Source organism: Prionailurus bengalensis, chromosome C2, assembly GCF_016509475.1.
Source record: "Prionailurus bengalensis isolate Pbe53 chromosome C2, Fcat_Pben_1.1_paternal_pri, whole genome shotgun sequence".
In the NCBI taxonomy this organism is placed as follows: Eukaryota; Metazoa; Chordata; class Mammalia; order Carnivora; family Felidae; genus Prionailurus; species Prionailurus bengalensis.
Window position 1 is genome coordinate 67762368 of NC_057350.1, and position 13338 is coordinate 67775705.

At 37.5% G+C, this 13338-nt stretch overlaps 1 protein-coding gene across 1 annotated transcript in view; it reads right to left on the bottom strand.

Annotated features, from left to right (window-relative positions):
- Positions 1 to 13338, bottom strand: part of GOLGB1 (golgin B1) — an 83186-nt gene that overhangs the window by 25154 nt on the left and 44694 nt on the right. Inside the window, 2 exon segments of the mRNA XM_043594282.1 lie at positions 7189 to 9103; positions 9931 to 13336. Coding sequence (XP_043450217.1) covers positions 7189 to 9103; positions 9931 to 13336 — 5321 coding nt within the window.

Genomic DNA, 13338 nt, shown 5'->3' on the forward strand with positions numbered 1-13338 from the left:
CCGCAGATTAAAATTGAGGGGGACAGAGAAACATGTATCATGCAAATAGATTTCAAGGGAAAGCTAGGGTAGCAATACTTACATCAGACAAAATAGACTTTAAAGTAAATACAATAACAAGAGACAAAGAAGGACACTCCATAATCATAAAGGAAACAATCCAACAAGATATAGCAATTGTAAATATTTATGCACCCACCATGGCACACCCTAATAAATACAGAAGCCCACAACATAAAGGAAGTAATCAGTAGTAATACAATAATAGTAGGAGACTTTAACACTCCAGTGAAATCGGACAGACCATCCAAACAGAAAATCAACAAGAAAACAGTGGCTTGAATGACATGCTGGACCAGATGGACCTAACAGACATACTCAGAACATTCCATCCTAAAACAGCAGAATATACATTCTTTTCAAGTGTACATAAAATATTCTCCAGAATAGATCATGTTAGACCACAAACAAGTCTCAACAAATTCAAAATGAGTGAAGAGGGATCATGCATCTTTTCTGACAATGCTACATATAAAACTAGAAATCAACCCCAAGGAAAAAATCTAGAAAGAACACAAATACATAGAGATTATATAACATGCTACTAATGAATGAGTCAACCAAGAAATCAAAGAGGAAACTTACAAATACATGAAGACAAATGAAAATACAATGATCCAAAATCTTTGGGGTGCAGCAAAAGTGGTTCTAAGAGGGAAGTTTATAGCAAAACAGGCCTACCTCAAGAAGCAAGAAAAATCTCAAATAAACAATCTAACCTTACATTTAAAGGATCTTAAAAAAAGAATAACAAAAAAAATCTAAAACCAGCAGAAGAAAGGATAAAATAAAGAGCAGAAATAAACAAAATAGAAACTAAAAATACAATAGGAGAGATCAATGAAACCAGGAGCTGGTTCCTGGAAAAGATCAACAAAATTGCTAAAATATTGGTGAGATTCATAAAAGAGAGAGAGAGAGGGAGAGAACTCAAATAAACAAATTCAGAAATGAAAAAAGAAATGACCGACACCACAGAAATACAGAGGATTATAAGAGAATATTATGAAAAATTATATGCTAACAAATTGGGCAACCTAGAAAAAATGGATAAATTCCTATAAACATACAATCTACCAAAATTGAAGCAGGAAGAAACAGAAAATTTGAACAAACCAATACCAGCAAAGAAACTGAATCAGTAATCAACAAACTCCCAACAAACAAAAAAGTCCAGGACCAGACAGCTTCACAGGTGAATTCTACCAAACATTTAAAGAAGAGTTAACCCTGTTCTTAAACTATTCCAAAAAGTAGAAAAGGAAGGAAAGCTTCCGAATTCACTGTATGAGGCTAGCATTACCCTGATTCCAAAACCAGATAAAGACACCACTAAAACAGAGAACTACAGGCCAACTACTCTGATGAGCATAGATGCAAAAATCCTCAACAAAATATTAGCAAACTGAATCCAACAATATATTTAAAAAATCATTCACCATAATCAGAATTTACTCCTGAGATGCCGGAGGGTTCAATATTTGCAAATAAATCAATGTGAGACATCACATCAATAAGAGAAAGGATAAGAACCATAAGATCTTTTCAATATCTGAAGAAAAAGCACTTGACAAGGTACAACATCCATTCATGACAAAAACCATCAGCAAAGCAGGTTTAGAAGGAACATACCTCACCATAATACAGGTCTTATATGAAAAACCCACAGCTAACATCATACTCAATGGGGGAAAAACAGAGCTTTTCCCCTGAGGTCAGGAACAACATGAGGATTTCCTTTCTCACCATCACCACTTTTATTCAGCATAGTACTAGAAATCTTAGCCACAACAATCAGATTAAGAGAAAGAAATAAAAGGCATCCAAATTGGTAAGAAAGAAGTAAAACTTTCACTATTTGCAGATTACATGATACTATATATAGAAAACCCTAAAGATTCCACCAAAAACCTACTAGAACTGATAAATTAATTCAGTAAGTTCACAGAATAAAAATCGATATACAGAAATCTGTTGCATTTCTATTTACTTAATGAAGCAACAGAAAGAGAAATAAATAAAACAATCCTACTCACAACTGCAACCAATAATAATGAAATACCTAGGAATAAAATTCACCAAAGAGGTGAAAGACCTGTACTCTGTAAACTATAAAAACACTGATGAAAGAAATTAAAGATGACACACACACAAAAAAATGGAAAGATATTCTATGCTCATGGACTGGGAGAGCCAATATTGTCAAAATGTCTATACTATCCAAAGCAATCCTTAATCAAATGCAATCCCTATCAAAATACCAACAGCATTTTTCACAAAACTACAATAAATAATCCTAAAATTTGTGTGGAACCACTAAGACCCTGAATAGCCAAACCAACCTTGAAAAAGAACAAAATTGGAGCTATCACTCTCCCAGATTCCAAACTATACTACAAAGCTGTAATAATCAAAACACTATGGTACTGGCACAAAAACAGACACACTGATCATTAGAAAGAATAGAGCCCAGAAGTAAACCTATGATTTAATCAATTAATCTATGACAAATGAAGAAAAAGACAGTCTCTTCAACAAATGGTGCTGGGGAGGGGCGCCTGGGTGGCGCAGTCGGTTAAGCGTCCGACTTCAGCCAGGTCACGATCTCGCGGTCCATGAGTTCGAGCCCCGCGTCAGGCTCTGGGCTGATGGCTCAGAGCCTGGAGCCTGCTTCTGATTCTGTGTCTCCCTCTCTCTCTGCCCCTCCCCCGTTCATGCTCTGTCTCTCTCTGTCCCAAAAATAAATAAAACGTTGAAAAAAAAAAATTAAAAAAAAAACAAATGGTGCTGGGGAAACTGGACAACTACATGCAAAAGAATGAAACTGGACCACTTTCTTACACTATACACACAAAAAAATTCAAAATTGATTAAAGACCTAATTGTGAGACCTGAAACTATAGAAATCCTAGAAGAGAGCACAGGCAGTAATTTCTTTGGCCCTAGCAACATTTTTTCTAGTTATGTCTCCTAAGGCAAGGAAAACAAAAGCAAATATAAACTATTGGGACTACATCAAAATAAAAAGCTTCTAGAGAACAAAGGAAAAAATCAACAAAAAAAGACAACCTACTAAATGAGAGAAGGCATTTGTAAATGATACATCCACTAAAGGGTTAGTATACAAAATATATAAAGAACTTATAAAACAACGACAAAAAAACCCCTTTTAATCCAATTTTTAAAAGGGCAGAAGACGTGAACAGATATTTTTCCAAAAAAAGACATATGGCCAACAGACACATAACAAGATGCTCAACATCACTAATTATCAGAGAAATGCAAATCAAAACCACAATGAGATACCTGTCAGAATGGCTAGAATCAAAAACACAAGAAACAACAAGTTTTGGTGAAGATACGGAGAAAAAGGAACCCTCACTCACTACTGGTAGAAATGTAAACTGATGGCATCTACTGTGGAAAACAGTATGGAATTTCCTCAAAAAATTAAGAACAGAATTACAATATGATCCAGTAATTCTACTACTGGATATTTATCCAAAGAATACAAAAATGCTAATTCAGAAAGATATATGCATACCTATGTTTACAGCAGCAATAACACAATATCTAAAATATGGAAGGAATCCAAGTGGTCCATCAATAGATGAGTGGATAAAGAAGATGTATTTATATACAATGGAATAACAGTCACAGAAAGGAATGAAATCTCACCATGTGTAACATGAATGGGTCTAGAATGTATAATGCTAAGTGAAATAAGTCAGTCAGAGAAAGACAAAAGCATATGATTTTACTCATATGTGAAATTTAGGAAAGAAAACAGTCAAAGGAAAAAAGAGGCAAAAAAGCAGACTGATGTTTACCAGAGGGGAGGTGGCAGGGAGATGGGTGAAATAGATGAAGGGGACGAGGAGTCCACTTATCCTGATGAGCACTGAGCAATGTATAGAATTGCTGAATCACTATATTGTATACCTGAAACTAATGTAACACTGTACATTAATTACACTGGAATCTAAAAACAATTTTTAAAAAAAAAGAATGAAATGAGTATAGATAAAGGCAGCTCTGGAGATTTGCTCTCTACCCTTTAGGTAAACATTGTCTAAGTACTTATTTGATTACGGGAAAGTCCTAAGGAAGTTCAGACAGACTGAAAACTATGGAATGTTTTCAGAGTTGTTTGTGACATTGTATTAGAATCCTCAGGGCTAATTCTCTGCCACTAGGACACTCAGACTTCCCTTGAATAACTAAGTAAAGAAGAGAACCAAAGTAAGCTAAATCCCTTTCGGATCTAAATCATTTCTGGAGTGGTTCTGAGGGAAAAGGAGTGTGTTGTAGAAAGAGGTGATAAACTGCTAGCCTCAGCTGAATGTTGAAACTGATAGTGGTTGACTTAAGATAGCTCCCATAACTATCGTATATGCAGCCAGTGACTGAGAGACTATATGCTTCAATGCCCATGACATAGACTGAGAACAAGATATGAGGGAAAAGAGTTGATGGACAGTTAATGACACATTCAAGAAGTATGCTGAAGCACCTCAGCAGACTGCAGTGGGCCTCATTTGTAGTATCACTCAGTCAGACTGTCAGGCTTTCATGTGATTTATAACCCTGCCTAGGCTTTAGGATTCATTCATGGCAGAAATAAAGACCTCAGTCTCAAATGTTTCCGTAACTCCCCTACATGACAGTTTTACAAAATGGAAAAAATAGTGTTTTCAGTAACAACCACAAAAATAGAGAATGATCCCCAACTATGTTGATTATCTACCATATAGTTAATTAATTACCCCATGCTAAAAATCATAGGAAATACATACAAGTATAAGACATGACACTTAACCAAGAGTTTAGAATCTAATCAGGGAAATATTAAGTGTATAGAAATTAAACACACACAGACACATACACATATATACATCAAGACAATATGGAACAAATCAAAGTACTAGAGAAGTACAAACAGAAGGTAATAGACAATTAAGTGATTTGGAAATAACAACCAGAGAATTTGAGCTCCAGGGTGATGTAAATAGTGGGAAATATTTGCCCAAGAAAGGAAAATTGAGAGAACATTTTGGTTCAGAGGATGGTAATGTGGAATTACTAGATATGATTACTGCATAATGAGGAGTTCAGTTTGGCTGCAATGAAGATTATGAGTAATGGAGTAGTAACAAGGAAGGCTGGAAAGAAGGACCTGAACAAGATATAGGGTGTCAAATGCCAGAGGTTTGAATCCTAAGCCTATTCTAGAGTAATACAACTTTTAAAGATTTTTGAGCAGTATAGTAATAAGAAAGAAGAGCTTAAGATTTATTCAGTGATGATATATAAAATATACTGGAAAGGTGACAAACTCAAAGAAGCAGTATCACAACAGTTAAGTGTATAGTGTTAAGAACTTATCTTAAGATATCGATGATGGAAAAGAAAAAGATATTTGAGGCCCACTGTGAGTAAAGTGACAGACCTTGATGATTAAATGAAATAAAATCATGGATAGCTATGAGCCTTAGGGAACAGAAGAATACTACTATGAGTTATAGAAATGTAGAAATTATAAAATGCTGACTTGGCTTGTAAATATCCAGCAGAAAAAAATATGGAATGGGGATTGAGAGATAGAAAGCATTGTGAGGTAGCAAGTTTAGTCCCCAGTGTTTATGATAAGTAGAGCAATTCATTAAACAAAACCTTGTCAATTAAGAATCTAACATAATAGCTTCCAGGAAAAAGAGTTTGACTTTGAAGATAATCAAGTCCTGGGTGCTATAAACTACAGCTTTGAGGTATATACTGTCCTGATGAAAACCTTTCACATTTGCATTCTGAAAGCAATGAAAAAAGTTTAAGCTCCTAGGACAAAGTCTGCTGAACTGAAACTATTTTTAAAATATAAACAAATATGTACACATTGTATTGCTGTCAAAACAATAGCTGGAAAGAGGGATTTGTTTGGATTACAAAAATGAAAAAATTATCTATAAATGCTAGATATTAAGTGTAATATGAATGAACACATTATCTACAAAGAAAAAGAAAAATTAGAATAAGTCTTTACAGGTAGGGGAGGGGTGCCTGGGTGGGCATCTGACTTCAGCTCGGGTCATGATCTCACGGTTCATGGGTTTGAGCCCCACATTGGGCTCTGTGCTGACGGCTCAGAGCCTGAAGCCTGCTTTGGATTCTGTGTCTCCCTCTCTCTCTGCCCCTTCCCCCGCTCATGCTCTGTCTCTGTCTCTGTCTGTCTCTCTCTCTCAAAAATAAACATTAAAAAAAAATTTACAGGTAGGAGAAATGATCTTTTTACTCAGGCTAATTTTAAAAACTAGAATTTTCATATTCTGGACACTGGTCACTTTTTAAAATGGAAAATCCAACCTTTTGAAGCTCAGTTTATTTCCTATTTGGCCTAAGTACATGGCCTTGACAGAGTCAAGAACTGTCATGAAAGTGAAGGCAGTAATGTCACAAAGCAGAACCTGGCTTGGCTCATATAGTTCCAATTTTTGCCTCTAAATCTTGATAACCTGGAAGTTTTTAAGAAAACAGACCTCGATTAAACTACTGGATCCTGCTAAAAGCAGCAAAATTTTAGTATTAGAGATCCTCATTAGCTTTCTCTCAGATTGAAAAAAAGTTGGGTATTAAGCTTATTTAAATTAACCCTTTTTACATTTAACTTTTTTGTGACAAATTAGGGTTGAGTTATATATAAGTATGAGATGAACTGAATCCTCTCTACCCTTAATTCTACCAGATGACCTATTGCTAAACTGTCACTGTAAGAAGGCACTGAATGATCCCTATACCTTCATTCACTGAACTATGACAAATTCTGGAAATATTTGTGTGTGTTTAAAATATATAAAACAGCCTCCATCTCTTCATTCTTTTGTAACCAACGGAGAGTTTTGTGCACAGAAAATCTGTAATTGTTTTTAAATGGAATGGCAGATTTAAAGTAATTTAAGTAATGTCTGTGTTTCTCTAAGACCACACAGAATCTGTGAGATGGATAATACTGTCTCAGAGTTCCCAGATAATATGTATAAGAATGTGCTTATCTTTTTTTCTATGGAGACGAAAATTATAAAGAAAGGCTCAAAAACTCCCAAACAAAGATCAGAAAGAGAACCAGACACTCACTAGTCGGTCTCTGTCATTTTGGAGTGATGACATAGCTTTTTTTAAACTCTGGACTTCAGCTAGGCTGGTCACAGGCTGGGCCGCAGACCTCTGCTTCCCCTCCTCCAACTTGCGGAATTTCTGCAGTTCATTCAACAGGTGATCTCTCTCATTCTGTAGACTGGCCATAGCCTTGGAAAAGGACTGCACTTGACTGTAAGAATCTTCTAGTTGTGAGGACAAGTGAAGCAGCTGCTCATCTTTGGACAAAAGCTGTTGGTTAAGTTTCTCAAGGTGAGGCAAGCTGCTATCCTCAGTGGAGTTCGCTGAAAGGGCAGCTTTAGAAAGAAGAGCATCTCTCTCCCTGCTTAAGAGGCCCTGTTCTTCTCTCAGCTGTGCCAGCTCCTCAAGACTGGCCTCGTATTTCCTTTTCAGTTCATCAAGCTCCTCATTGGCATGATCTCTGCTATTCTGTAGGGAGTTCATAGACCTTCCAAAAGACTGAATTTGTGCTGTGAGATCTTTATTTTCTTTGGTGACCATGAGTAATTTCTGTTCCATCTCCACTAGATCTCTTGCTAGCTCTGCCACTCTCTCTTCTGCGGTTTCTGTTTCATTTCGCATTATCCCGGCATCATGGTGAAGATGCTTTAATTCTTTCTTCAGTTTATCTTCAATTTCACCCACTTTCTTGGCAGCTTCCTTCTGAACACAAATCAACTCCTTTTCCAGTTCTGTAATTCTCTTCTGAGAGGAGGAAAGGGTAGTACTTAACTTCTGTACTTCTTCTTCTTTTACTTTTAATTGGGCCTGAAATATCCCTAAAGTTCCTTCTTCTTGCAAGGCTGTCAACTGTTTCTTTAGTTGAGATATAGATGCATTCAAGCTCTCAATCTCTCTAGACAAACTTTGTTTCTCCTCCTCTAGAGCAAGTGAGGACCTCCGCAGATCCTCCTTTGCTTCCTCAGACTCCTTCAGCTTTCCTTCCAATTTAGCACATTCACTTTTTAGCTCCTTATTCTGCTGAAGTTGGGCTTCAAGTAGTTGTTTTTGCTGGCAGTCCTTTCTTGATATCACTTGGTTCAGGTCTTCTCTATACTGGATCAGTTCTGCATCTAATTTGGCATTCTCAGAATTGAGATCATCCATATGACTTCTCAAACATCGAATTTCTTCTTTAAGCTTGTTATTCTCAGCAGCAGCTTCTTGGATGAGTTGATCTTTTTCCAAGATGACAGAGAGATGTCGCTCTTCCAGCTGTTGGTAGTCGCCTACTATGCGGTCTCGGTCATCCTGGAGAGAAGACATGGATTTAACGAAGGAATTCAACTGAGCCTTCTGCTGCAAGTTTTCCTTCTTGATGGTTTTCAGTGTTTCCATAAGCTGGTTGGTTTTGTCAACAGCTTTTTTGTTCTCCTCTTCTAAGACAATATTCTCCTCTTCCTCCTGGGACAACAGGTTTTCCAATTCTTTAATTTCTTTATTATGTTGCTGATGTAGTTCAGCAACAGCTACTTGGATTGCCTGTTCCTTGGCAGAAAGCAGGCTTATAATCTTCTGCTCCTTCATGCTTATTTCTTCATGCAGCCTACTAGTTAGTTGTCTGGAGGCCTGAAGATCAGTCTCTAGCTGTTCATAACTGAACTTACAATTCTGGATGTCAGCCTCTTGCTGCTTTATGATCCCTTCCAAATTCTCTTTCTTTTCCTTACATTTTTCTAAAGAATTATTTAAATCAGTCGACTGGTCTCTGAGAATCTTAAGTTCTGATTCCAACTTAGCTAATTCATTCTGAGAACTGTGGTACAGATGCCGAGTCTCTTCTAGCTGGGACAAAAGTTCTTTGTTTTCCCCTTGCAGAGTATCACAGACCTTTTGTTGAAGCTGGACCTCTGTCTGGGCCTTGGACTCCCAAATTTGCTTATCATGTTCAAGCCTGGAAAAAAAGAGAGGAGGTCATTAATTACAGATTTCAAGGAAAAACTACCTGATGCCTAAGGAACACATACAACAAGTACTCAGACCTACAAATGAATCAATATTTATGATTCAAGGTGCTCATCCTTTTAATGAAGAGATATTAGTTCTATTGAGTGCTCTGTATTAAAGGTATATTGTACCTAAGGGTATTTCAGTCATAAACTCCCAAATATGTTGCTGATTTTAGTGGCATGACTTTGCACACTCTAGAAAGCAATATTTTCTATTTTGTTTTACTTTGCTCAAGACAAGCTAATGTCTAGCTTCTTAAAGGAATTATCTTGGTGTGACAGACCATGAGGAAACCTGTCTCAGAGCAGAAAAATCCTATTAAAAGTGGAGGAGTACCAAGTGTTAGTTCCTGAGCTTGAAAAGTGATACAAAATTGGTGTTAGAGGAAAAGAACTCTAACAGGTATATGCAGTATGAATTAATGTGAAATATAGGGAAGAGAAAAGAGGAGATCATTTAGGAAGCTAAAGCAGTCATTTGGGAGTACCACAGTAAAAACCCGGACAAAGATAGTGGAAATGAAAATGAAAAGGGAGAAATCAATGAGATCTCTCAATAGAAAGATGGGAAGAGAAGCAAACATGGATATTTCACCTTAATACTAGTCAAAAATCACTGGAAAAAAAAAAAAAGAAGTGAGGGAGAATATAGCTTCTAGAGAAGTCTAAGCCAAAATGAGTCCTGTAATATCAAAGGCAATAGAAATAGTTTAAATAGTGACTTTCTTTGCCTTCAGTTACATTTAGAAGAGCATAAAACTTATCCATTTACCTTGAAATGTTGATCTTCAATTCTTCCATGTGGATGGACATCTGCCTAAGCTGATCCTTTAGAACACTGCAATTCTCCTCTTTGAGTCTAATTTCTTCTTCTTTTGTTTGAATAGCATCACTGAATTTCCTCTCCCACTTCTTGGCTTCATCTATCACCCTGTCCCGATCATCCTGGAGGGAAGACATGCTCTTAGTGAAAGCTGCAAGCTGGGCCACAGTACTATCAAGGTTTTCCTGAAGTTGCTTAACTTCCTTGTCTTTCTTGTTCAAAGTAATCTGAACCTCTCCAAATGTCTCTTCTAAGTGGACTTTCTCTCTACGCAAAGCATCCAGTTTCTCTTGCATGTTCTTCTTCTCTTTCAGGTGTTTCTCTTCTACCTGCTCCAGTCTCCGCTCCAGATCTTCATCTTTTTGTTTCATTTGGCTTTTAACTGATTCTTTGTTGGACTGAAGCTCCTTTTTCAACTTGAGATTATCTGCTAGGACCCTTGCTGCTTCACTTTGAGTGTCATCTAGCAGTACTTTGAAGCTAGCCAATTCTGTTTCTGCCTTCTTGCGGTGTTCATTGGCTTGAGCCAGATTTTCTTTGGTTATTTCCAAATCTTTTTGGGACTCTGTTTGAACAAACTCTAGGGCCTTTACAGTTCTCTCCAGAGCACTAATTTTCTCTTGATACCTGATGCAGTCCTTCTGCAGCTGCTTTACTTCTTGTTGTTTTTCTTTTAACAGCTCTTGAAGTTCCTTTGCATGGCTTTTATTGCCAGGTTCCTTCTGAGCACCTTGTATTTTCTCCAAATATTCCTTTCGTATTTCTGATTCCACCTTAGTTTTCTCCTTGACTAACTGCTGCTTTTCTTCTTCCAATTCACTCACACACTTTTTAAGGTTCTGCATTTCGGATTCCAGTAGCTCATTTTTTATTTGGGCATCTGTAACATCCTGATAGTAATTCCCAATGCTTCCATTAAGTTCTGCTAATTGATTCATAAGCCTCTCTTCCAAATCATCTTTCTCTTCTTCTGCTGTCTCCTTTAGCTTGGTAACTCTGGCAAGTTCTTCTTGCATTTGCTGATTTGATAGGTTTATTTTAGTTATTTCTTCCTGAAGTATTTTTAGTTCACCATCCTTTGCTGATATTTGACTCTGTAAGGTACTTCTCTCATTTTCTAAAGTCTGGTTAAATTCTCTTTCTTTCTGCTTCTCTTCCTCTAATTCAGCAATTTTTTCTTTGAGCTGATCAATCTGCTGCAGGCAGTTATTAATTTCATCATGTGAACTGACATTCTCATTTTCATCAGGCTTCTTGGCACTGTTCTCAGATGGAACAGATTCTGAATATTCAGGCCTTGTGCTCATGTTCAGAGAGCTTTGTTCATTAGAATCACCTGGGACAGACTGTGTTGTCCCTTCAAAGATATCCCTTTGGTTATCAGGTTTCTCAGTGGCCTCCAGGCTACCTTGTTTGGATACAGTACCTTCAACCTGATGCTTTAAATCTCGAACCTCTTCACATAGAGAGTCCTTCTCAGTCATTAAAGCCTCAAACTCCTTAGAAAGGGTTTTATATTCTGTTTTGACCCTTTCCAGTTCTTCTTTCAAGTTGGAATTGGAAGAAAGAAGTGCTTCCACATCATCATTCGATGTACCTCCTCCAGAATGTACCTCTGCTCTAAGCCGGTCATTCTCTTCTTCCAATTCTAGGATTTTCTGTTGTTTAGATTTAGCAAACTTTCTCATCTTTTCTTTCATTTCCTCCATTTCCCGTTCAGCTTCCTGTAATTGCTTTTCTGCCTCTTTCTTGTTTGCTTCTGTGCTTCTCAACTTGCCATACAGTTCTTGCTTCTCTTGCCTCACAGTTTCCACGACATGCTGAATCCTTTCTGCCTCATTACTAACATTCTCATATGACTGCAGAAGGATTTCATACTCCTTTTGTAACTCTTTGTGTTTCTCTTGCCACTCAGCGCTTTCTGCAATCTTAGAACATTTCAAAGATTCAATTTCCTTCACTAAGTTTTTCTTGTCTTCAGTAAGATCCTCCAGAGCTAATTTCAGACTTTCACAAGAGCCATTGAGACTTTGATTTTCCATTAAAGATCTGTCCATTTCTGTAATGAGCTTGTCTCTTTCTTCCTGAAGAAGAGCTAACTTTCCTAAGAATGTATCTTTTTCTTTATTTTGAGCAGAAACTTGGCTTTCCACATCTGCCAGAGACTTAGTGAGATGTTCAATGGTTTCTCTGGCCAAAGACAATTCCTCTTGGAGACTTTTGTTTTCTTTTAGTGCTTCTTTTCGGGAAATAAGAGCAGCTTGCAGTTTCCTCTGTATTTGTTGCTTTGCTCTACTTTCTTCCCCAGTCTCCTCTGGTTTTTGCTTCATTTCACAAAGTTCCACCTGCAACTGCTTTATCTTCTCATCATGTTCTTTGGCTTGCATTTCCAGCTGTGTATGGAGAGCCTTGATTAAATCCTCTTGTTCCATTATCTCTGTCTGTACTTTCATAAGCGCCTCTTCTTTCTCACTAAGCTGTCCAGAAAGGTATCTAACTTCTTCTTCCTTTTTGCTTAGGAGTTTCTGCAATTCATCTAGTTCAGGCTGTAATTCTCTTAAATGTTCTAATCCAGCAATTTCTAGCTGACTGCTTTCCAACTTCTGCCTCAGGCTTTCTGCATGGGTTTCAGCCTCATGGGATGCTGTCTTCAGGCTCCGGATTTCCAAATCCTGTTTATTTATCTGCTCTTGTAACTGAAATACCTCTTCTGATTTTTTAGTAAGCTCACTTGTCACAGAACTAATCTTCAATTCCAACTCCTCTTTCTGGGCCTCTATCTCTTTCAGGTGGTTCTTAATCTGGACAACAGAAATACTGCTCTGCAGAGCATCTGCATCTCTAGGAGAAAGCAAGCCAGACTCTGAAACAGATTGAGCAGGTTGCTGCTCTGTGGCTTTGAATAAAGGTTCTTTTAAACTTTGATTTGGAGGTCCTGGATCCTGCTGGTCGATGCTCAGGAATTTTCTGTCTACAGACTCCTTTACTTGAATCTGGAGTTGTCTTAGTTGGTCTCCGATGTCCTCATTTTCCTTCCTCTGCTCATCAAATTGATCTCGTAAGTGATTATAATCATCCTTCTGTTGCTTTAGTTCCTCTCTAAGATGTCTTTCTTTTTCTTGTGCCTTCTGTAGAATCGCCTTTCGAGAGGTTAACACCTCCTGTAGTTTCTTTTGAAGTTGCTCCTTTTCTTTTTCAAGGTCCAGCATCTTTTCTTCCAGCTCTGGTTTCCAGTGTTCTCCACTGCCCACACCAGGTGTACTGATGGCCACTGTTTCTTTTACAGGTGCTGCTGAGTCTCCATCACCTACATCCTTGTTACCTGTGGTTAACTTTTGGATAACTGCTTGGTTTCAA